The sequence below is a fragment of the Camelina sativa genome, chromosome 6, assembly GCF_000633955.1.
Source record: "Camelina sativa cultivar DH55 chromosome 6, Cs, whole genome shotgun sequence".
Classification (NCBI taxonomy): Eukaryota; Viridiplantae; Streptophyta; class Magnoliopsida; order Brassicales; family Brassicaceae; genus Camelina; species Camelina sativa.
In genome coordinates this window covers 5,149,780-5,172,364 of record NC_025690.1, presented here as the reverse complement: position 1 = coordinate 5,172,364, position 22,585 = coordinate 5,149,780, and the positions used below count along the sequence as shown (strand labels likewise).

Below are 22,585 nucleotides of genomic sequence, written 5' to 3'. Positions count from 1 at the left end.
TCTGTTCCAATGGGAAAGCTAAACCCTACCCCCATCCGCAGCTGGGACGTAGTAACACAGTGGTAGTACCTTTGACCCCTCTACTGCCTTGTGCAGACTTTACCGTTTCTTTGCAGGTACCTACTGCAGTGTGCAGACCTTAACTTCATCTATTGCTTTAGAACCCTCCAGTGTGTTCCCCTTAGCGGTAATAAAACCGCTCCCTTCCTGACTCAAAATGTCTCACCGTTACTCTAGAGTTGAGAAGGAAAAATGGCCTCTTGGAGCCAACAAATACGTCCGACGTCCCCCAGTGAACATACCTGAGAGCGACAACTCCAACCTCCTTGAAGAAAATGCTCTGTCACTGGTTGGCCGAGTCACTAACCCGTTTGTACAACAACCCCGTGCAGTCATAGAGTTCCTCCCCCAACTCTGGACCTTAGAAGGGAAAGTCACTGGACGCGTACTTGGCTCTGAACGCTTTCAGTTCCGCTTTGAGCTCGAAAAGGACCTCCTAAATGTCCTGAAAAAGTCTCCACTCCACTACAAGAAGTGGATGCTCATTCTCCAATGCTGGGAACCCTCCGTGTCCAACACCTTCCCATCAAACATCACTTTTTGGGTTAAAATCCAAGAGATCCCTACCCTCCACTAGACTGAGCAAACCATCACTACAATAGGCGAGGAGCTAGGACACGTCTCTGAAAAGGATATCGAGGAAGCCAGAATCCGAGTCGATATCAACGGACTAAAACCTCTAGAAATGCTCATGGATATCCGTCTCCCTACTGGTGAAATCACCACTGTTGAATTGGAATATGAAAAACTTGAGAAGCACTGCTTCATTTGTTTCTCTCTCTCACATGAAGAGAAAAATTGCCCTAAAAGTTCAACTGCGAAAGACCCTTAAACCCGCCCTTTGGGAGTTAACCAGCGAAAAACCCTCATAAGACTAGAGGCTGATAAACGTAGGGCGGATAATCGCAGAAGTTTAACGTTTCCACCTTCCAACCAAACCTCAGAGGGATTTAAAGGAAGGTGCCCAGAATCAATCTCGAGAAGAACCCCTGCTCCCTTATCCAGAGAGCAAGATGACAACCACTATTCTCGACGACCTCAGACCTCTCAAGCTTCCCTCAATGGTTCCATCAGGTCTAGATCAAACCAAGCTCGCGAGTATCGTCATCAATATGAACCTAACCGAGCAGCCACTCCCTCCAGAAATTACTCTAGAGCACAGTCGACTAGAAGGGAACCACCTCAAAAAGAATGGGTCATGAAAACAAACTCACACCAAATTCAAGGATCGTCTTTCAGAGAACCATCTCCTCTTACTCTGTCTCACCGTGTGGAAGGAAGAACCCAGGCTAGTCCTGGTAGAACCAATAGAGTCTCTCCATTAGACTCACATAGATTATCAGGGTTAAGAGAACCTTCACAACCTTCACAACATTACTCTGCTACGCCTTCTCCAAGGAATACTAGAGAACCATTGCAGTTACCTGCTACACAAGTTTCTGAATCTGCAAACAGCTCATCACGGGAAAGAAGACCTGTCCTAGAACGTCTGTCCCTCCCTGCTCCATCTGTTAAGTCACGTTTGGGGACTGGCAATTCCATAGATTCAACTTTACTACAGGATGTAGAAATCAGATACCAGAATGAGGAAACTCATGAGACTGCTATCGAAAACATGTCGGGGAATCGTATCCCCACTCCTATTGATATCTCATCTGGGAATCCAGCATCTCAACCGCAAGGGACATCCCCTGTTCAAGAAGGGAGAGTTCAGACGTCCCTGCGTCTAGGACCATCTCCGCCTGCAGCTACCAACGTCACGGGGAAAAAACCGGGAAGAAAACCTGTAGTTCCAAAGGCTGCACCTAAAAGGAAGGTTCCCCGGGTACCAATCAAAACCAGAGGAGTGAGGAGCCCAGGTCAAGCAGCTAAGACCAGGAAACTGAAGACCACCACTACTACTAATCCTCCAAAAAAGCGACGATGCCTTAAAAAGGGTCAAGCCAGTCCAAGTATTTCAGACAAAACCGGACCAAGCTCTCGTCCAACAGGAGCCTACCCTGCAGTACAACTGTTTCGATCTACCGACACTGAGGTGGTGGATTTTCAATCCCCACCAAATCCTCTTCCTTAGTAGTGGTGAGCTGGAACTGTCAAGGTCTTAGGAACCCCTTTACAGTTCGACGTCACAAAGAAATTCATAAAACGATTTCTCCAGACATAATGTTCCTTATGGAAACTAAGAACTCTGATGAATACATTTCTGAAAAGTTTGATTGGATGGGTTTTACCTCCAAGTTCACTGTCCCTCCCACCGGTTTGAGTGGAGGGTTAGCCCTTCTGTGGAAAGAAACAGTTGAAATCAATGTTATTCACTCTTCCACGAATATGATTGATGCTGAAATCAAGTTTAAAGGGATCTCCTCTTTCATTACCTTTATCTATGGTCCACCTAATATGGAAAACAGAGCTGGCTTTTGGCAACAAATTTCTGAAGTTGGGTCTACTCGAAGCTCCCCCTGGCTCCTAACAGGCGATTTCAACGACATACTATATAATTCTGAAAAGCAAGGAGGCCCTGCACGGTGGGAAGGCTCATTCCTCAACTTTCGAAACTTCGTATCACAAAACGGGCTATGTGACCTCAAACATTCAGGTTGTCCCCTGTCTTGGAGAGGAACTAGGTATACACATTTCATCAAATCCAGACTAGACAGGTCATTGGCAAACTGTTCTTGGTCAGAAACTTACCCTGCTGGTAGGTGTCATTACCTCCGTTTTGAGGGATCAGATCATCGTCCCTTAGTGACGTACTTCAATGTCTTGAAAGAGAAGAAACGAGGCGTTTTCCGGTTTGACAGAAGGTTAGTGGAAAAAGCAGAGGTCACTGATATTGTCAAGAAAGCCTGGAACCTCTCCCAGGAGGATTCAGTGCTAACCAAACTCAACCTTTGTCATCGAAAAATTATTGCCTGGACAAAAGAGCAGCACTTTAATAGTAGCAAAACTATAAAAGAGCTTCAAAGCGGCTTAGAAACGGCACTGTCATCCACAATAGAGAACCCGGAAGCAATTGCTCAGTTAACCGAGTCATTAGACAAAGCTTACAAAGAAGAGGAAAGCTTTTGGCTGCAGAGAAGTCGCATCCAATGGCTACAAGAAGGAGACAGGAATATAGCCTACTTTCACGTCATAACAAGAAGCAGACGCACCCTGAATTCTTTCTCTGTTATTGAGGACGAACTTGGAGCAGAGGTGCACGAAGAAGAACAAATAGCTTCTGTCATTGCAGGCTATTTCCAGAATATATTTACCTCCAACTTGAATGAGGACGTCAGCATTGTTGAGCAAGTACTACAACCTAAGATCACCCCGGAGATTAATGCAAAACTGATCACAATACCAGATGATAAAGAAATTAAAGCAGCAGCTTTTGCTATAAACGCAAGCAAAGCTCCCGGGCTCGATGGGTTCTCTTCAAGCTTTTATAAAGCTTACTGGGACTTCATCGGGAAAGATGTATCAAGGGATGTACGCACCTTCTTTGAAACAAGCTTTCTGGACCCCAGACAGAATGAAACACACATCCGGCTCATACCTAAAGGCTCAACTCCCAGAAAGGTGAGTGATTATCGACCTATTGCTTTATGCAATACACATTATAAGATCATAGCAAAGATAATCACAGGAAGACTTCAACCTCTACTACCTAAAATCATCTCCATCCACCAATCAGCTTTTGTTCCTAATCGTGCCATCTCTGACAATGTATTGATTACGCATGAAATACTTCACTTCCTCCGAACCTCAGAGGCTAAGAAGTACTGCTCTATGGCAGTAAAAACCGATATGAGCAAAGCTTACGACCGCATAGAGTGGACCTTCCTCAAAGCAGTGCTTAACCGTCTCGGATTTCACGAAATTATGATCTCTTGGATCATGACATGCGTAAACTCCGTTTCATACTCCTTTCTTATAAACGGAGTTCCTCAAGGCAAGGTGTTACCTACGCGCGGACTACGGCAAGGAGATCCTCTGTCATCTTACTTGTTCATCCTCTGCACAAAAGTTCTCTCTGGTTTATGCACAAAAGCTCAAAAGAAAGGCACCCTCTCAGGGATCAGAGTAGCGAGAGCGAGTCCTCTAGTCAATCACCTGCTATTTGCTGATGATACTATGTTCTTCTGCAAATCCTCTCCCCAATGTTGTGCCGCCCTTACTCACATCCTTGAGATCTATGAAAAAGCTTCTGGCCAGTGTATCAATCGCCAAAAATCCTCCATAACTTTCTCAGCCAAAACATCACCAGAATGCAAGAAACGGGTGAAAGAAGCCCTGCAAATCAACACCGAAGGAGGAATAGGCAAATATCTTGGGCTACCAGAACACTTTGGCAGAAAGAAACGAGATATATTCTCTTCTATAGTAGACAAGATACGACAGAAGGCACACAGTTGGTCTACAAAGTTTCTCTCGGGAGCTGGGAAGCAAGTTCTCCTTAAGTCTGTTCTATCAGCCATGCCTTTATATGCAATGTCTTGCTTCTAACTCCCATCCTCACTCTGTAAACAAATCCAATCAGTCCTCACTCGCTACTGGTGGGATGACAAACCGGGGAAAAAGAAGATGTGTTGGGTTGCCTGGGAAAAACTGACTCAACCGAAATATGCAGGAGGACTTGGCTTTCGGGACCTAGAAGCTTTTAACGACGCCATGTTGGCTAAGATCAGCTGGAGAATCTTAAAAGAGCCAACAACTCTACTAGCACGGGTCCTCTTAGGCAAATACTGTCATTCGACCACTTTCATGAATGCTTCGTCAACACCAACTTCAGCATCTCATGGATGGCGAGGCATTTTATTGGGCAGAGAAATCCTACGCAAGGGCTTAGGCTGGACTATAGGTGATGGAAAAGACATTAATGTATGAACCACTCCGTGGCTCTCAACTTCACAACCGCTGACTCCTATGGGTCCTCCTAACAAGGAAAACATATCACTCAAAGTCAGTGATCTCCTCTGTCCAGACACTAATGACTGGAATGTCAGTGCTATACGCGAAAACTTACCTCAGTATGAGGGCATGATCAGGAAATTAATCACTAGCACCCATCCCCACAGAGACTCCCTGGCTTGGCTTCCTGAGAAATCAGGCGTATATTCAACCAAAACAGGGTATGCACTAGCTATCTTAGCGGACTCCCCCAAGGAATCTCCCCCCTTCAACTGGCACGCAAACATTTGGAACCAGCAAACTGCACCAAAGTTAAAAAGCTTTCTCTGGAAAGTCACATATCAGGCTCTTGCATTAGGCTCCAACCTAGCAAAACGAGGCATGGGCTCCGCAAACTCTTGTAAAAGATGTGGAGAGGCTGAGAATGAACTGCACACGTTTCTCCTCTGTCCTTACGCGGCAAAAGTTTGGGACTTGGTACCGGGTTTGAAAAAGCCTAATAACCTCAGCTCCACCTCCATATGTCACCTCATTATAAATGCAGGATTAATGCAAAACCTCCCTCCAACAGGTATCGCCTCCACCCCTATCTTTCCTTGGATCTTGTGGAACTTATGGAAGGCAAGAAACAGCTTTGTTTTTGAGGACCGTAACTTCCCAGAGGAAGAAACTGTGACTAAATCGATCCGGGATGCCAAGATATGGTACGAAGCACAAACAAAGTCCTCAAAACCCCTGCACAATATTCCGCCCCCATATGTCCAAAGATCACTTACATCAGGGTTCTCCTGCTTTGTGGATGCGGCATGGTCATCCTCCTCTTGTCAATACGGTGCAGGGTGGGTAATCAAAGATCCAACCTCCCACCAGACATCATCTTACTCTGCTACTAGAGATTTCGTAGGCTTTGCCTTAGCTGCAGAAGCCTTAGCCATGTGAAGCGCTCTCACCATGATTGCAGGTCAGCAAGGCGTCTCTAACATCTCAGTGTTCTCGGATTCCAAAATCCTCATAACACTCATCAATGCAAATGAAAATACTACAGAGCTCAAGGGGATCCTTCATGATATAGCTCTGTTAAAGTCCTTCTTTGCCACTATCTCTTTTAAATTTATTCCAAGAGCTAGCAATTCTGCTGTTGATTCTGTTGCAAAGTCAGCCTTAATGGCTTTAAACTCTTCCTCCTGTAATGGAGTGTAATCTTCCTTTCTATCAATCTAATTCCTTGTTTGCCCAAAAAAAAAATGGAGTGAAAGTTGCAATTTTCAAATCTATATACAAAGGATAATTTGCTACTCATGGATACTTTGCGGTTAATTTTAAAAGAACTATAAAACTAATTAGTAGTGCTTGCAAGGAAAATGGTATTTCAAAATGGTGTGTAATTTTTTCTGGTAAATGTAGAACTGGGTTCCCAGTCACTAATATTAGTAGATTCAGATGGACCCAAGAAGAATATAAAATTTAAGATTTGTGTGGTGTGATGAATATTTTTTTGACGATTTAATGTATTTGTTCTTTTTTTCTTATATACGTTGTTTTATCGACGATGATGTTTTTGATAACATGCTTATTCATATATATCAAAGATCTTTATTAACATATCGTATTTAAGTAAATAAGGCATAAATAAATACAACTTGTTTAACAGTGTTGTTGCAAAAGAAAAACAGAGGACGATAAACTTGATTTCAGCAGCTTTAGATTGACCTAACAAATTTCCCCCAAAACCATGGGCTTGATGGAGAGCCACCTTCTTCATATTGATCCTGCAAATACTTCAATGCACTGACTGTTCTTGGATGGTTTTCAATCCAAGATTTGAGGCCATTTTTGACATCCAAGAAAGTGGTTTTTAATTCATCAAGGGACATGGCAATGGTGGTGTAGAAACCGTTCAGTGATTTAGGGATCACATAGAAAGCCAGTAACACAACACCAATGATGTGTTTGTGATTCCAAACACATTCAACACCTTGAGAAATGAATGTTTTCTTTGTTTTCTATTTGAAGTCTTCAATCATAAGATTAGTACACTCAATACGCATAGCTAAAGAGAGTGTTTCCGAAAGAAACTTAGGAGCTAGGTAGTACTTCACGCAAATAGGGCACAGACCAAGCACATATCCTTCTTTAACCACATTAGATACATGGGTGCTGATGCAATCGTTACACAGGAAACAACCACAATCAGTAATAGACATTTTGGCCTTTTGAAGCTGACAGTTGCCACATAATGAAACGTTCTCCTTAAAAACGCACAGAAGATTGGGTTTCATGAGTATGATTGAGAGTTCTTGATGCTGTCTCAAATCTCTTTGGGTCCCAATTTGAATTGACAAACAGATACAAAGCTTTGTCAGGGTGGATTCCTGATCCTTGAGAAGTTGAGGTAAAAATAGCATTCACCTCCGGATCGTCGATGATGATCTCCGCCATATCAAAGATCTCAAACAAGCAATGTTGTTTCCATGGAATTATTATATCTATCGTAATAGAAATATTATATAGTCTTCTCTAAATTATATTGTTTAGTTTATCAAAAAATTTGAGGATATCATATTAGCATGCATTGATAAATTTCACATACTGAATATTATTGTTTGCGTGCCTACATGCTTTCTCACGCGATTCGAAAGACTTAATTACTATTCTTCCAAATAACTAAGACCATCTCCAGCAACTCACTTATGTTGCTCAAATATTAATTAATTATATAATTAATATTAAATTAATTAAAACAATCCACTTAAAAAATTAAATAAAATTATCTCTTTACTAGAGAACTTCAAATAAAGTTGTTTAATCATTTAATAATAAATTTTACATAAAATAGAAGACAATAAAATTTTCTCTTCACTTACGTACATAGTACTGAAAATGAACTATTAGTAGAATACTCATCTTAAAATTATACTAACTAGCTCAAAAATTTATTGAAATCCAAGAAAATAGATTTTTAAATACTCATGATGTTGCATTATATAAGAGTTTTGGTTAAAAGCACCAAAATTAAAAACCAATAAATGTTTAATCATTTAACATAATTCAACCAATGGAAAGACAACATGCAGAATTTAAATAGTCAAAAAAATATTAAATTAATATTAAAAAGTGCATAGAAAATAAAATCTTATAAATTAAAACAAAGAAAAAAGCCTAGATATTTTATATATTAGAGGGAGTAGGTGATACCAAAAGAAAATCGTGCATGTAATTAATAATTGAGATCAAAGCATTATTGCAAAGTACAATTACAATATATGCATCTCTCACACACACTCTAAAATGTAGATACTACTACAAAATCATATCAATGCTTATTCGACGTTACACTACTAAATTAAAAATCTCTGGAAAAGTTGTAAGAATTACTAATTTTGAGAGACCACTTAGGTTTAAAAATTAAGCGAGGGAGTCCAAGCACCAGCAGTAATAGTCAGAACGAGAGATGGAGAGCATTTCATTAGGAGACATCCTCTCGACCTCGCTCTGCCTCCAAGCCACCTGGTTGCTACGGTTCTGAGCATCGGCGGCTAATGGGTAAGCTTCAATCTTGTGTTTCTGATATCTCATTCTCGTGTAAAGCCTCATCATCGCTACACAATCTTCATATGGGTCTTGTATCCCATAATGAACATCATACCTATAATAAACACATCATTTATTAATATATAATCTTGAATTTAGACATTTCGTTTCGTTGATCTCAAGTAGTTTAGAATTATCTGCTGAGCGTAAAGACAAAAACATATGATACTAATTATACATATCCGTAAAATTTTGTGTACAACTATCTACCTATACACAATATTTAACTATTGTACGATTAATGAAAAGAGAGGGAACAGTTATAAAGTGAATTTGGTATATGCATGGAGAAACGTTTTTTAGCTAATAAGAATAAAAATGTATACGTGTGTGTAGCTATAGAAATTAATATTTTTAAAAGCATGTGAATCTTTTCACGTTCTGAAACTCTTCCATATAACTTTAAGCCCATACAAAGCATCAAATACCCACATCATCAAAAAATAGTAATTCTACATATGATACACATATAGTGTATACTCGCTTTACGAATTGATCAATTTGATTCAAAATATTATTATCTCATAAAAAAATAAAAGGATATATTATTACCCGAGATAGGCTTGGGTTAAGTACTTGAGAGAGTTACTCAGCTTGCTTGTTTTCATCAAAGGAGGGTATTTTGCAATATCCCTACATAATATAAACTTCACCGTTAATATATAAACTCACATAGTACGTACTATGGGTTATATTGCAAGGGAAATAAGACTAAAGAATCTTTGTTTTTTATATAAGTGTCAACCTTATCATGGAAGAAGGATATTCAAGTTGAAGACGGTCAAGATCGTGATCGAGGCCATGTCCCACAAGAATCCTTGCTTTTCCAGCTCTTGGACGAATCTTCCACATGGGTTCTCCATTACAAAGAAACTCTTGAATCTTTCTTTGTACTTGTTTCAACGGCATTGCATCCCTTAAATTTTCCGGACGTATCCCCGTCGTCTCGTACCTGTAGCTTGTCACAGGCATTGACGGTTTCACATACGTGTGGAACACGACATTGTCACTCTCATCCGTTATGCAAACCCTCGCGCATAGATCCAACGACCCGTCGCTTCCTCCACCTACCATCTTGCAAGAGAAAGCAACCACTCGTGGAGACCGTGATGACGTGTTGTCGATCATGGACTTATCTCTTAGACCTAAAGCTGCCATACGAGTCGCAAGTCCCTGAAAACGAGAAAACCATATAATATATAAGTATACATTGCTTGCGTTAATTCATAGGTTACAAGTTCAATTTACATAGATATTAGAAAAGAAGATTACAGAGTTGACGCTCGAGAATTGGCATCTCTCTTGATGGATCCTACGAGCATTCGGGCTCTCAAGGATCGTCATGCAAAATCTGCATCCACGAAGGCTGAAAATATTCTTGCATTCTTGTTTTGGCAACGGCCCTACAGATAATAACACAATTAAAAATAATTTTGTATATATATTACACATAATAGTTGTTCGCGGACAATTATATATGTATTCTTATATACCAATGAGATGTTCGCGGAGGGACTCAAAAGATCGGCAATGTTTCTTGCAAACGCCACAAGTAGGCTCATGGCCCGAGTGATAAGAGATCTTCATGTGCTCCACTAAATGTTCCATTTTGTTGAACTGCCTATAACAAGCGGCACACTTGTTCCTGCACGTGTATATATAATTTCATTATAATAAAAAACATAGTTTTAGTTATTAATCAATTTATTATAGAGTTTGGATATGATATTGCATGCGACTCTATGAGTCTTCTCTTGGTATAATATGCGTAGCTAGGCATTAGAAATAGTTACCTTAAGGTTTCGGACGACTCCATTGATGATCTGTACTCCATGGTAAGTACTGGAAACTGCAAGCACGAACTTGAGAACTAGCGTTGAGGGAGTTTAAAGAACCGTTTCGATCAGTTTTTCTCGTCTTAATAGCTGAGTGTGTGAAACATGGAGAAGGTGTCTCAAGGTATTTATAGATGGGTGTATGAAAGAAAAAGAAGAAAAGCAAAGCTGACCGTTCTCATCTATAACCATTTGGAGCTTTGTAAAGATAATTACAAAAGAAGACAAACACAAATGGATGTATAGATGCCTTCATGCGGTAGGGTCGACTTCTCATGGTAAAAAGAATCACAGTTTTAGTTCTCCTTTGTCTGAACGATAACGAAGATGCTAATATCGTATGTGTGCACGAGTGTGTGAATACTTGACGTCGATCGAGTTCGTAAACAAGAAAAGCTTAAAACAGGCAAGTATCGAACACCAAGTACAGTAGTTTTATGCAAGAAAAAATGTAAATTGAAAGCTCACACCAAGGAAGTTTTTACTTAATTTACAAAGGCACAAAACAGGTAAGTATCCATCATATTTTCATTTGCTTAATTATTACATTTACAAGTGTTTTTATATAGGGTAGGCCCATATTTCACATTTTTTCCCGTGATAGAGAAGGAATTAGCAAACCCTTAAGTTAAAAAATTTTATGCTTGATCAAAATAATAATGGAAAACAAAAGTTACGAAAAATTATTTATTAAAAGAAATTTCTAGTTCTGAAATGGAAAAAAACTTATTATGCTGAAGATAAGTCATGCAATATTAAAGTCTTATCTTTATCTTTATCTTATTTATGCTGAAGATAAGGTTTAGGGTATTCCCATAAAAACTTTTTTTTTAACTGCTACAATATCATGCTCACAAGTTTGCAATACATAACATACCATTATCAATACGAACTATCTAAATTTCCTACCAATGGTTTGTTTTCGGTATTATGTGTTCCTAGTTTGTATGTATGTCATATCATTGACACGATGATTTCTATCATAATATTCAATGTAAACATCATCAAATACCGCAAATATTGAGTGACGATTTCTTTTTTCTGATAACCTACAATTTAATCTTGGGGACATAAACTATAAGATATATCAGTCACACTGCATTATTATAACTCATGTTTTTTAGATTCTTAATTTTGACTCAAAGTAATTATTCCTCTTGATGGTGGTATCCTCGAGGTGTGAAGTTTTTGGCACATATTTAGAAAACCATCTTTTGACCGAGCAATGGACCAAGTCTAAGATTCTAATTTGTAGTGTTTGATCCAAAAGGATTCCAAATTCTCATAAAAGAAAATAAAAAATTGTGTTAAAGAACAAACGCGGAAATGGTCCTTTGGTATCAGACCATGTATATACACCTATCTCTTTTCTAGCCTAAGAAAATCCAATTAATACTTTCAATGTTTTTTTTCTTGTTGAAAATATTCCTTCAACTCGTTTCGTCTATAATAGTTTCATGGTTTGACCAAAAAAAAAAGTAATTATTATCTTTTAATTTGATCGTCGTATTTCTCTTTTTCGTGTCAATTTACACATGTTTGTGTTTTTTAAATTGAAACCATATTATACATGTCAATTTACATACATGTATATGTATAAATGAGAATGTGAAAAATTGAAAGATAATTCTTTTTAAAAATGAAAAACAAAAGATAGATGAAGAAATATAGGTTTACGAGGGGGCATTGTTAGTAGGTCTACTCACATGTATTTAGGTAAAAAAAGTTAGTATATTCCGTATAATTCGGAATTTCAGATGCTCTTTTGTCATATTTCATGACTGCATCTATTCATTAATTCATCTATTTCATGACTAACATAATCACACATAATATAAGTCAGTAACTATCTAGCTCTAATATACACTTGAGTTTTTGGATTATTAAATAAAAGCATTGTTTGCTTGTATATTACCTTCGAATAAAGAGATGTTAACAGAGAACTAAAAACATTTGTTTGCTTTGTTACAAAGAATAACTTTAAATAGCACAGTAAATAAAAATTTAGTAGATTTGTTTTAAAAGAAATTTTAGTAATTTTCTTTTCCTTATATGACCTCATAAACATTTTAAAATTTGTATATTCTTCTAAAAACTGTAGTGGTAATGTGGTATGTACATGTTGTGACTGTGTGATCCGTCTCCATTTAAATTAGGCGTATGATGACCAAATTATTGCGTAACACGAGCAACAAAAAAAAGGAATCATATCGTTCCAATAGTTTTTATATACGAAATACAGACGATCATCCTAATTCTTCTGTAAGACATAATTTCAAAAATATTAACACAATATTTTCCATGGAATAATGTATCTCTCATTATTCTAAGACTGTTTACAGTATACACGAATGCGGAATGGATTGGTCATCATGGGAAGGACACGAAGCCCATTATGGGACAGTCAAACTTTCTCAACAACCACTCGTAAATCTTTTTTTCTTTTTTTGTCAATCCCACTCGTACACCTAAGTCAAGCAAATACAAATCTTCTTTGTCTTTTGCTATTTTTCTGCTTATAAAAGGATTTAAAAATATGGTTTCAAAAGACAATGTAAAAGATGAAATACTTCAGAGAATCTTTAAATAAGATTGAAAGATGCTTACTTTACCAAGAAAAAGCTATTATAGTAAAAAGAAAAAAAAAAAAAAAAGAATCAATAAGTTTTTTCGTATTCAGTTTTATCATGGAGTCATGGATTTTATTGTTTACCTATATATGTATGAAAATATATTATGTTTTAAATTTATAATTTATTTTTACTTATATTTATTATAATGTATTTAGATATACTTTTCTATTTTCTCATTTTATGGTTAATAAAATCGACTTTACACAAAGGATTGCTACCATTTTTACAAAAATGTTTTCGATATATATAAGAAACACATGTAAGATATACGTGTAGGGCTTTACCTTTTTTATATGTAGTTAGTATTTTCAATATGACTAATATTATTTTACATCGACGTTAAAAATTTGTGTTTTATGATTACAAAAAAAAAAGTTTACTCTCGATCGTCTAAAAATTATGAATTTGGTATCTCGTACTATGAATAATGATTATTTTGAAGTAAATACTTGAGAAATGCCAAGATAATACAAGAAATACTACTAATAAGTTTGGTATATTAAGTTTAGTTCAAAGGGATACCATGCTTTTGATAATCTGTTTTTTTTACATAAGTTTGGTGTATTGAACTTAAAAAATTTTAAATGATCTAAATACTCTGAATTCTAAACTATGTTGAATTTTTTTATTTTAAATATATTATTTCGGAAAAGAAAAAAGAAAAAAAATCTTTAGGATTGGCTTTCGACGGTAATAGAATTTTTCAAAGTTGTAGGCAATAGTTGCAACACTTGCCAAATCACACACATACCCTTCTTATTCCAATTCTCTAGCTAATTATGTCATGTAATAAAATAAAGGTATTTAATTGTAGTATATATCTTACGTACCTAGCAAGATACCTCATGGAAGCTCAAGAAAAACACACACATTGCTAAACCAGAAACTGCTGCATGTTTAAAGCAGAACTTGATGTATTTTAAGTAGATTTCATGATGTAAGAAATATCAATCTTGACTCTACATATTCAATCACCGCAACCAGTTTTTAAATATGACACATGTATGATTGCTGGTATATCGAAACATAGTTGTGTACTTGGACTTGGATCATTCCAAAGTGGGGTTTCTATATCTTTAGATGGTTCGGCTGTGCCTCTAAAGCTACTGAAGAAGTAGAAATATTAACGCTACAAGTTTAAGAGCTGGAAATGGAATTGCAAAAGAGTCGTGAAGATAATGTGGTTATTTATATATTGGTGAAGGTGAAGCAGTAGAAATAATGAAATCATATAGTTGCGGAAGCATGCAGTGCTATATATTACAGGTCCAGAGAAAGGGTTTATTGACCTAGGCTTCTAAAACTGTCTTGTAACAATCATTGTTAAATTAACCATAGAAGAAGAGAAGAGGAAAAGATGGTTCGTTATTTGTCGGTTTGGACCGCTTGGTGATGCATAAGTTTAAAGTATGTCAAGTCCTCTTGTTTTGTGTCACCAATTTACTTGTAGTGAAAGTATTATATATAGGTTTTGCCAATCGACGAAAGATCATGACACCAGACACCAGTTACAAAAAGTACTAATGATCATAACTCACATTGTTTTAACATTGTGAGAGTTGTTGGTTAATCAAAAGCTCTTCAAATTAGTTTTTTTTCTTTCATATCTTATATTTTGTAAAAAGTAAGAAACATTATTTCATATTCCAAAAACTAAAGTTAGTTTCCAAAAGAAAATCATACTATTATGAGCTAATTTTACCAATTAAATTCCTGTCAAATAATATTGTCATACAAAACTTCTTAACAGTGAATAAAACTCTAGTCAAGAAATTAACAAATTGAAAAACACTAAAAATTGAAATAGTTTGTAAGAATGTTTAAAATATGTTAATCCAATAACACATTAATATTTTTTTAATATAAATGTCTGTCTAATTAGATAACATTTTCTAATGAATTTTTGTCGAATTTGTTCCATATCTACTTTAGAGTCTTACCCGACTAATTGTAGAACATTTATGTTTTAGTACACTGCCAATGGTAAGTTATTAAGGCACAAGATACTATCACAACAGGTATCGAATCTCACTCTCTACAAATCTAGAGATTAGAGTAATGGGTCATGTTGTTGTCGCCGAATGATTAACGAAAAAAAAGAAACATTTATGTGTGACCAACACATTCTCAACCCGAACTGACATCGGTATTTATTGACCAATTTGTCAAAATTTCATACACATCCCCGATCCGAAAACTTTGAAATGACGGTAGAAGAAAACAAAAACGTGTTTGGTGTATCAACGTGTACGTATTTATAAAACCAAATAATAGATAAAGATTTTGATAAGTGATTCGAGCGGCGAAAGAGTTCAAGAAAGGAAGCACCGCCCAACAGTCCACAATGATTAAAATTTGTTCTCGGTCCATAAATTAATTAATTGCTTATGAACGTTATGAAAGATAAAATATACAATAATATGGTTATAGAGAGTTTTGTCTTTATGAAACACAAAAATACAAATCAGAAGGAAGAAAAGTTGTTGTTAGGTCTTAGCATCATGAACAAACGTGTGGGTTGTCTCTGTCTCTTGTAAGAATCTGGCTAAGTCAATGTATATGATGACCGACCAACCAAATAACCTAATGTTATTGGCCTTGAGATTATATGACTCCATTATTAAATGTTCATTCCAAGGCAAAATTAAATTCAGTTTTGTCTATTAAAATTGAATGTTGACAAAAGAAAAGACTCAATATAAATTTGAATGGCTATCGTCGTGTTTTTCACAATTTTTTGAGAAATTTAATCTTAAAAACATCTTCATTTAAGTATTAATTAAATAATATTGTGCATGAACCATATGTTGACTTTTGATAGATAAAATGTAGTTAAACTCAGTTTGAAATAATTAATGTTATACACAATTATGCGTTCTTGACCAAAAAATTACCAATTAAAAAAATTAGTGGACTATATAGAAACAGTCATTTAGCTTTTTTGTTGGTTGATTAGCCGAATGAATTTTCTACCAACCGATAATAATAATTATTTCTTTCATCCACATAGCTATATATCACATTATTCATTCTAACGTGGAAAAAAAAAACATTATTATTTCTGACTTACTTATTTCATCGTCCCACATTATAAAATTTGCCTTGGTGCATTAAACAGCTAACAACAAGGTATTGAAATATTTTCTTCTACGTTGACAAAAAAAAAAAAAAAAAAATCTTCAATGTACTTTTGTTATCGTTTCATTTTAATAATTATTAGTATTACATTTTTGATAGACCCTACAGAGATGCCAATAAGGGCCCATAATAGCCGTAATGGGCTTGAAGGTGGACCACATCTGGACCATAAAACCAGGCTGTCGAACTTAGTATGCAGCTGTAGTCCACGTGTAATATCATTTTGTCATTAAGAGAAAATTTCTTACTTAAACTAATTTAATCAAAAGTGATCCAATCGTTTATAAACCGAGTGGTCCAGTTCTTTTGTTTTTTTTTTCTTTTCATAAAGAGTCTAAAGAGTATAGTAATTATAACAGTGCAGCCATCATTACATCAAAAAGCTCATTTTTTAACTGTTCACATTTTTATTATTTATTACAGATAAGAAGAGATAATGGGATGATGATTAGAGATAATAAAATGATTAAGTATGACACGTGGCGGAATCTCAACGGAAATAATATACAGCTGTGAATTTGAAGGGTTTGACGTAGACTTGTGATCTCTTTCCCCCAGCTTTTAATTAGCTGGCTACTAATTAACCGGCAAAACTCAATTCTTTTATTTATTTGCTATTTTTTTTTCTTAACTCAACTAATGAAAGTAAAATGTCTACCAAAAAAAATAATGAAAGTAAAATACTAAAAAAACTCAATAAAATATTTTATGTATTTTTGTGCACACACCAAAAAAACGTTAAAAGTGAAAGTAATATGGAAAAAAATTACAAAAAAATAATAAGACCATGATTTGAGCTGTTTAATTAATTAACCAGCAAACTCACGTCTTTATTTATAAATATATATATTTTTTTTTAAATGAGAAAATTCTCTTAAGTGATTTGAGCTGTCTAAGTTAAATTTTTAAACAGAAAACTCACATCTTTATTTTTTATATATTTGACTCAACTAGTGAAAATAAAATGACGAAAAAATCAGTAAAAGATTTGAGTATTGAGCACACCAAACAAAAAAGATTAAATTCTTTAAATTTATTTATAAAAATTGAGGGAAAAAGATAAATAGAAAATGAGAGTGCGAGTAGGGGAGAAGTCATCTTCTTTTTATTGCTTCAAGAGTCAATCTTCTTCAACCTAATGAATGATCTTTCAATTTCTTTTTTTTTGGTTTTTATTTTTGTTAGTATGTATCTCTTTCCTAAAATAATTAATCATTAATCACATGAAAAAGAGTCAATTATCATCTTCATTTTCTTAATATAATCAATCACTCAATAATAATTAAATTAAAAGGTAAACAACAAAAAAACATTTAAATTAAACTAATCCCCTTGTAGACCCATAAAATAAAATAAAAAGAGCTTTTTTCAAAAAAAAACATATAGGACAGTGAAAGGGTTTGTGCATAAATGTTATTGTTGCTTCATCTCATCTCTCTCATTATAGAGTTTGTTGTATTAATCTTATACATCATTCTCATTAGCTTTGAGATTATGAGAGGCGAAGAAGAGATATAAAACAAAGTAACACCTAAATGTGAAAAGTACAATACACCAAATCCCTTCTCTTACACAAACCACTAAGTTACGAAAAAATAACAGAATCTGTTCTTCAGAGTCAGAGGAAGACACATAAAGGTTTGATTTTTATCTCTTAATTTGTATAAAGTTTTCATTTTTCTTTTCAATTTCGTTGAATTTGATTCTGGGTTTCTTGTGCTCTGTTGTTATTAACTGAATACACATCGTCCTATTTAGAGGAATTTATAGTTTCTCGATTTGGTAACAGAAAAGTTGGAGTCTTTTGATGTTTTTGTCTTCTTGTTCTAACTGATTTGACTCTAAATCTTTGATTCTCCATTGATTCAGATTTGGTGATTTTTGGGAGAGAAAGGCCATGGATGTAGGAGAGAGCAATGAGGGGGGAAAAGACGATTCAGCCCTTCAAGCTTCACCGAGGAGTCCTCTCAGTTCTATAGATCTTGCAGTTGATGGAGCTATGAATGCTTCTATTGAGCAGTTGTATCACAACGTTTGTGAAATGGAGAGCTCTGATGATCAGTCTCCGTCAAGAGCGAGTTTTATTTCGTATGGAGCTGAATCTAGGATTGATTTGGAGTTGAGGCATTTGGTTGGAGGAGATGTGGGAGGAGATGGAGGAGAGAGGAAGAAAGAGATTGTTTTGGAGAAGAAGAAGGAGGAAAGTAATGGTGGAGGTAGCTTGAGTGAGAAGAAACCTGTTGTATCTCATTCGAATGTTAAGAAGGTTGCGAAAACGAGTCCTACTAATCCGAAGATTCCTGGTTCGAGGATCTCTTCGAGGAAGTCTCCGGATTTAGGGAAGGTTTCTGAGGATGAGGAGAGTCCTGAGCTTGGGGTGTTGTTGTTGAAGCAAGCTAGAGAGTTGGTTTCTTCTGGTGAGAATCTGAATAAGGCTCTTGATCTGGCGCTTCGAGCGGTGAAGGCGTTTGAGAAATCAGTAGAAGGAGAGAAACAACACGGGTTGAATCTGGTGATGTCTTTGCATATCTTGGCTGCTATATATGCAGGGTTAGGGAGGTACAACGACGCGGTACCTGTTCTTGAGCGTTCTATTGAGATACCTATGATTGAAGATGGGGAGGATCACGCGTTGGCGAAATTTGCAGGGTGTATGCAGCTTGGTGACATGTATGGTTTGATGGGCCAGGTGGAGAATTCGATTTTGCTCTACACGGCAGGTTTGGAGATCCAAAGACAAGTTCTTGGAGAATCTGATGCACGAGTTGGTGAAACTTGTAGATACTTAGCAGAAGCTCATGTTCAAGCAATGCAGTTTGATGAAGCCTCAAGGCTTTGTCAAATGGCATTGGACATTCACAAAGAAAACGGAGCTGCCACTACGGCTTCTATTGAAGAAGCTGCTGATAGAAAACTAATGGGGCTTATCTGCGATGCTAAAGGAGACTACGAGGTTGCACTTGAGCATTATGTTTTGGCGAGCATGGCAATGTCGTCTCAGAATCACAGAGAAGATGTTGCATCTATAGATTGCAGTATAGGTGATGCTTACATGTCTCTAGCTCGTTTTGATGAAGCAATATTCGCATACCAGAAGGCTTTAGCGGTGTTTAAGCAAGCGAAAGGTGAGACTCATTCCTCTGTTGCTTCAGTTTACGTCAGGCTTGCTGATTTGTACAACAAAATAGGGAAACTACGTGATTCCAAATCGTACTGCGAAAACGCTCTTAAGATTTACCTAAAACCAACTCCGGGAACTCCTATGGAAGAGGTTGCTACGGGTTTTATAGAGATTTCTGCGATATATCAGTCGATGACTGAGCTTGATCAGTCTCTTAAGTTGCTGAGAAGGGCGTTGAAGATATATGGAAACGCTCCTGGTCAGCAGAATACAGTTGCTGGTATTGAAGCTCAAATGGGTGTGATTTCTTATATGATGGGGAACTACTCAGAAGCTTACAACATATTCAAGAGTGCGATATCGAAGTTTCGTAACAGCGGGGAGAAGAAAACAGCTCTTTTTGGAATTGCTTTGAATCAGATGGGACTTGCTTGTGTTCAGCGTTACGCGATCAACGAAGCTGCGGATTTGTTCGAAGAAGCAAAAACTATTCTCGAGAAAGAGTATGGACCATACCATCCTGATACATTAGCAGTTTATAGTAACCTCGCTGGAACATACGATGCAATGGGAAGGTAAAGTAAAAACTGGAAAACACATTTTCTTGCTAGGTTATGTTTTTTTGGGATTGCCTGTGGTACAAGTAATCTTTTGTTGGTTTTTATAGGTTAGATGATGCTATAGAGATATTGGAGTATGTTGTTGGGACAAGAGAAGAGAAGCTCGGGACAGCGAATCCTGAGGTGGAAGACGAAAAGCAGAGGCTAGCTGCGTTGTTGAAAGAAGCTGGAAGAGGAAGGAGCAAGAGAAACAGAGCACTTCTTACCCTTTTGGACAACAACCCTGAAATTGCAAATGGACAGAGATCGGTTTATTGATGAACCGGGTTATATGATCCGGTCTAATATGTATATATATACGAAATACGAATTCAAATACTGTACTTACACAGTCGAGAGAGATTGAAAAACTGAAGAGGTGTTGCGTTTTCTGATTTCATGCAATAGTAAAAAAAATATTCTTGTTGCATTTGTTTTTGTAAATCTTGGCGATTTTAATTTTCCTTTACAAAAAAAAAAAAGAGTAAACGCAATTAGATTGGTCTTTCTGGTACTAATATGATCTTCTAGATGTAAGTTTCTGATCTTGGTCAACAAGTTTTTGATCAACTCTTGTGTCTGGTCTGTTTGTCATGTTCATGAATGTCAAACAAAACAGCCACCGAATGTACACATACCTATTCCACATGTAACATGAGAAAAAGAAACGTCCCACCGAATCAAGAAGTTGTCACTATGCAAACCAACAAAATAAGAAAAGGTTTTTTGAATCGAATATTGGTTTAATTATTAGAAAGCAATAAAAACTAGTATATGTAGTTTACATTCATTAGTTCATATATTGGAAATTTAAGTTTTCGTCAGCTTGCAAGCTTTTTGTGTTGGGAGAGGTGAATCTGATATCGAACCATCGAGGATCCGGTTTGCGATAAGCATATTCGCAGTTTCGGTGTAATGTATACCATCCCAACTTATGAAATTTGTAGGGTTTTTGCAGGAAGTACTATAAAGTTCTGTCCCATTTGGAAATATTGTTTTCCCACATCCCATTCCGCGTCCGATCGCCCCAACGCAACAATAATCAAATGGATCCACAACACCTGCATTTAGATTTGATTAAATGAAACCAAGAAAAACCAGAAGATTATGAGATTTGGTTTAATTGGTTCTTGGTTTAGTGCTTACCGATATTTATTGCTTTGATGATCAAGTTGTATTTGGCTGTGTAGACGTCAATATAAGTAAAGAGAGAAGAAGGTAACTCCTTGTTTAGTTCGGATATTTTGTACTTGAGTTGCTTGTTGAACTCAACGGCCACATTGTTAAGAGGCTTCAAACAACCGTACTGATCTCGCGGTGTAGCGGGAAAAGATTTCAAAAGGTACGGTAAACAACCTGTCGGCCCGGTGTTATGAATTGAGAAGAACCTTGCTCCTTCTTTGTACAACAACTAAGGAAACAAACAAAGTATATTGTAAAGATTAGAGATTCATTTCTATTAAACTGTCCCATAAGCCTAACGATAATTTAGATGCTTACTTTTAAGGCAATGGTGAAGTTTTCGATGATTGTAGGTATAGTTGCTTTGAGTTGTTCCTCTGTCATGTTTTGGAACCCAACCGCAAGGTCGTTCTGGCCGATATCCAATATATAAAGAGCCTTTGAGAAATCTTTGGGCCGTGCAAGGACTCCTCTACAAAATGGACTTTTTCCTATGGCCGAAAACAACAAGGTTTCTATAAAAGAACATGTTTATAAGGGCATGCATTAATTTTAAATTCCGGTTTGGTATAACTGGTATGACTTCACCAGTTGAACATACCTTTGGTTTGGTTGTAGAGAGACAAGGTACGAGTCTTGAAGTGAATGAATTGTGACACTTGAGTCCCAAGATGGAATGGGCTAAAACAAGCAACCGTGGGGCGGATGCAAGAACCACCAGTCGCAAAATTAGCACCATGCCGGTAATTAGCTCCAACAGAATCCAAGTACGGTGTTAGATACGGTAACGTGAGATTTTCAGCTGCCAAAAATCATAACAAATATATCGCCAAGATCGATTCAATAACCATAGGAAAATATATGCTTTGTCCTCTAGTAAGCAAAATTACCAACAAATTGAAAACACAAAATTTGAATACAAAATCATTGTAGACATAGTTGAATGTGTAGAAAAGGATTAAAAAAAAAAAACAAAGATTACTTACTAATGAAATCTATAATGAGACGGCCATCAGAATGTCGTCCGACGGATCTTCCAAAAAAGGCAACGCCATTAGGTGGAGGAACCTCTCCGATGGCCGCAGAAATAGCTCCGGTATCAGAATTCGAATCTCCAAAGTTATAAACTGCGGGGAACTTGCAATTATTCGATACAGGAGATAACGTATCAGTGAGCCCGAGAAGTAAAAATATGATTCCAAGGGTTATTTTAGAAGTAGCCATGTCAAGTAAGTATAGATGAGAAGAGCTTGACAATACGAGATTAGTCTGGTATTTATTGAAGTCGTCGCTTCACGATTTATATGGCATGTTAAGCTTTTTAAGAAAATGGATTAAATTAAGGGGAAGAGAGTAGATGAAATTATATTATCAACAAGTAGATTATAAAATAAACAGATATATCAAAGTTTCTATAGCAAGTTGTTGTGTAACCACGTGGGGCGCTTTGCTTGACTATTTGCAGTCAATTTTTATGATTTTGTGGATCAAATAACTAGCTCGAAGTCGAATGTCAACGTTGGACACTTACAA

At 36.5% G+C, this 22,585-nt stretch overlaps 4 protein-coding genes across 6 annotated transcripts in view; 2 read left to right on the top strand and 2 right to left on the bottom strand.

The window, feature by feature from the left end:
* Positions 218–2,134, top strand: LOC104698710 (serine/arginine repetitive matrix protein 1-like). Its single transcript, XM_010414118.1, has 3 exons — positions 218–445; positions 638–787; positions 917–2,134. The coding sequence occupies exons 1-3, from the start codon at positions 218–220 to the stop codon at positions 2,132–2,134; spliced, it is 1,596 nt and encodes a 531-aa protein (XP_010412420.1).
* Positions 8,159–10,451, bottom strand: LOC104790450 (apoptosis-enhancing nuclease-like). Its single transcript, XM_010516204.2, has 6 exons — positions 10,338–10,451; positions 10,038–10,189; positions 9,817–9,947; positions 9,290–9,717; positions 9,097–9,177; positions 8,159–8,599 (listed from the first exon to the last, which is right to left on the bottom strand). Exons 1-6 carry the CDS (start codon positions 10,376–10,378, stop codon positions 8,359–8,361), a joined length of 1,074 nt encoding a protein of 357 aa, XP_010514506.1. The 5' UTR covers positions 10,379–10,451; the 3' UTR covers positions 8,159–8,358.
* LOC104790449 (nephrocystin-3) lies at positions 17,547–20,314 on the top strand. Of its 2 annotated transcripts, none has more exons than XM_010516202.2 (3): positions 17,547–17,788; positions 18,020–19,846; positions 19,939–20,314. In XM_010516202.2, exons 2-3 carry the CDS (start codon positions 18,048–18,050, stop codon positions 20,147–20,149), a joined length of 2,010 nt encoding a protein of 669 aa, XP_010514504.1. In that variant the 5' UTR covers positions 17,547–17,788; positions 18,020–18,047; the 3' UTR covers positions 20,150–20,314. The 2 variants fall into 2 exon arrangements, with proteins under 2 accessions (XP_010514504.1, XP_010514505.1); XM_010516203.2 differs by lacking the exon at positions 17,547–17,788 and adding an exon at positions 17,825–17,932.
* The window catches only part of LOC104790447 (GDSL esterase/lipase At3g27950-like), a 2,861-nt gene continuing 813 nt past the window's right edge, over positions 20,538–22,585 (bottom strand). Inside the window, exons 1-5 of one of the 2 annotated variants that reach the window (XM_019246661.1) lie at positions 22,039–22,309; positions 21,654–21,854; positions 21,371–21,543; positions 21,017–21,281; positions 20,539–20,931 (exon numbers count right to left, since the gene is read on the bottom strand). In XM_019246661.1, the coding sequence (XP_019102206.1) occupies positions 20,681–20,931; positions 21,017–21,281; positions 21,371–21,543; positions 21,654–21,854; positions 22,039–22,276 (1,128 nt within the window). In that variant the 5' untranslated portion in view covers positions 22,277–22,309 and the 3' untranslated portion in view covers positions 20,539–20,680. Of the gene's footprint in view, positions 20,932–21,016; positions 21,282–21,370; positions 21,544–21,653; positions 21,855–22,038; positions 22,310–22,585 lie in introns of those variants that run through there. The other variant, XM_010516201.2, reaches the window with a different exon arrangement.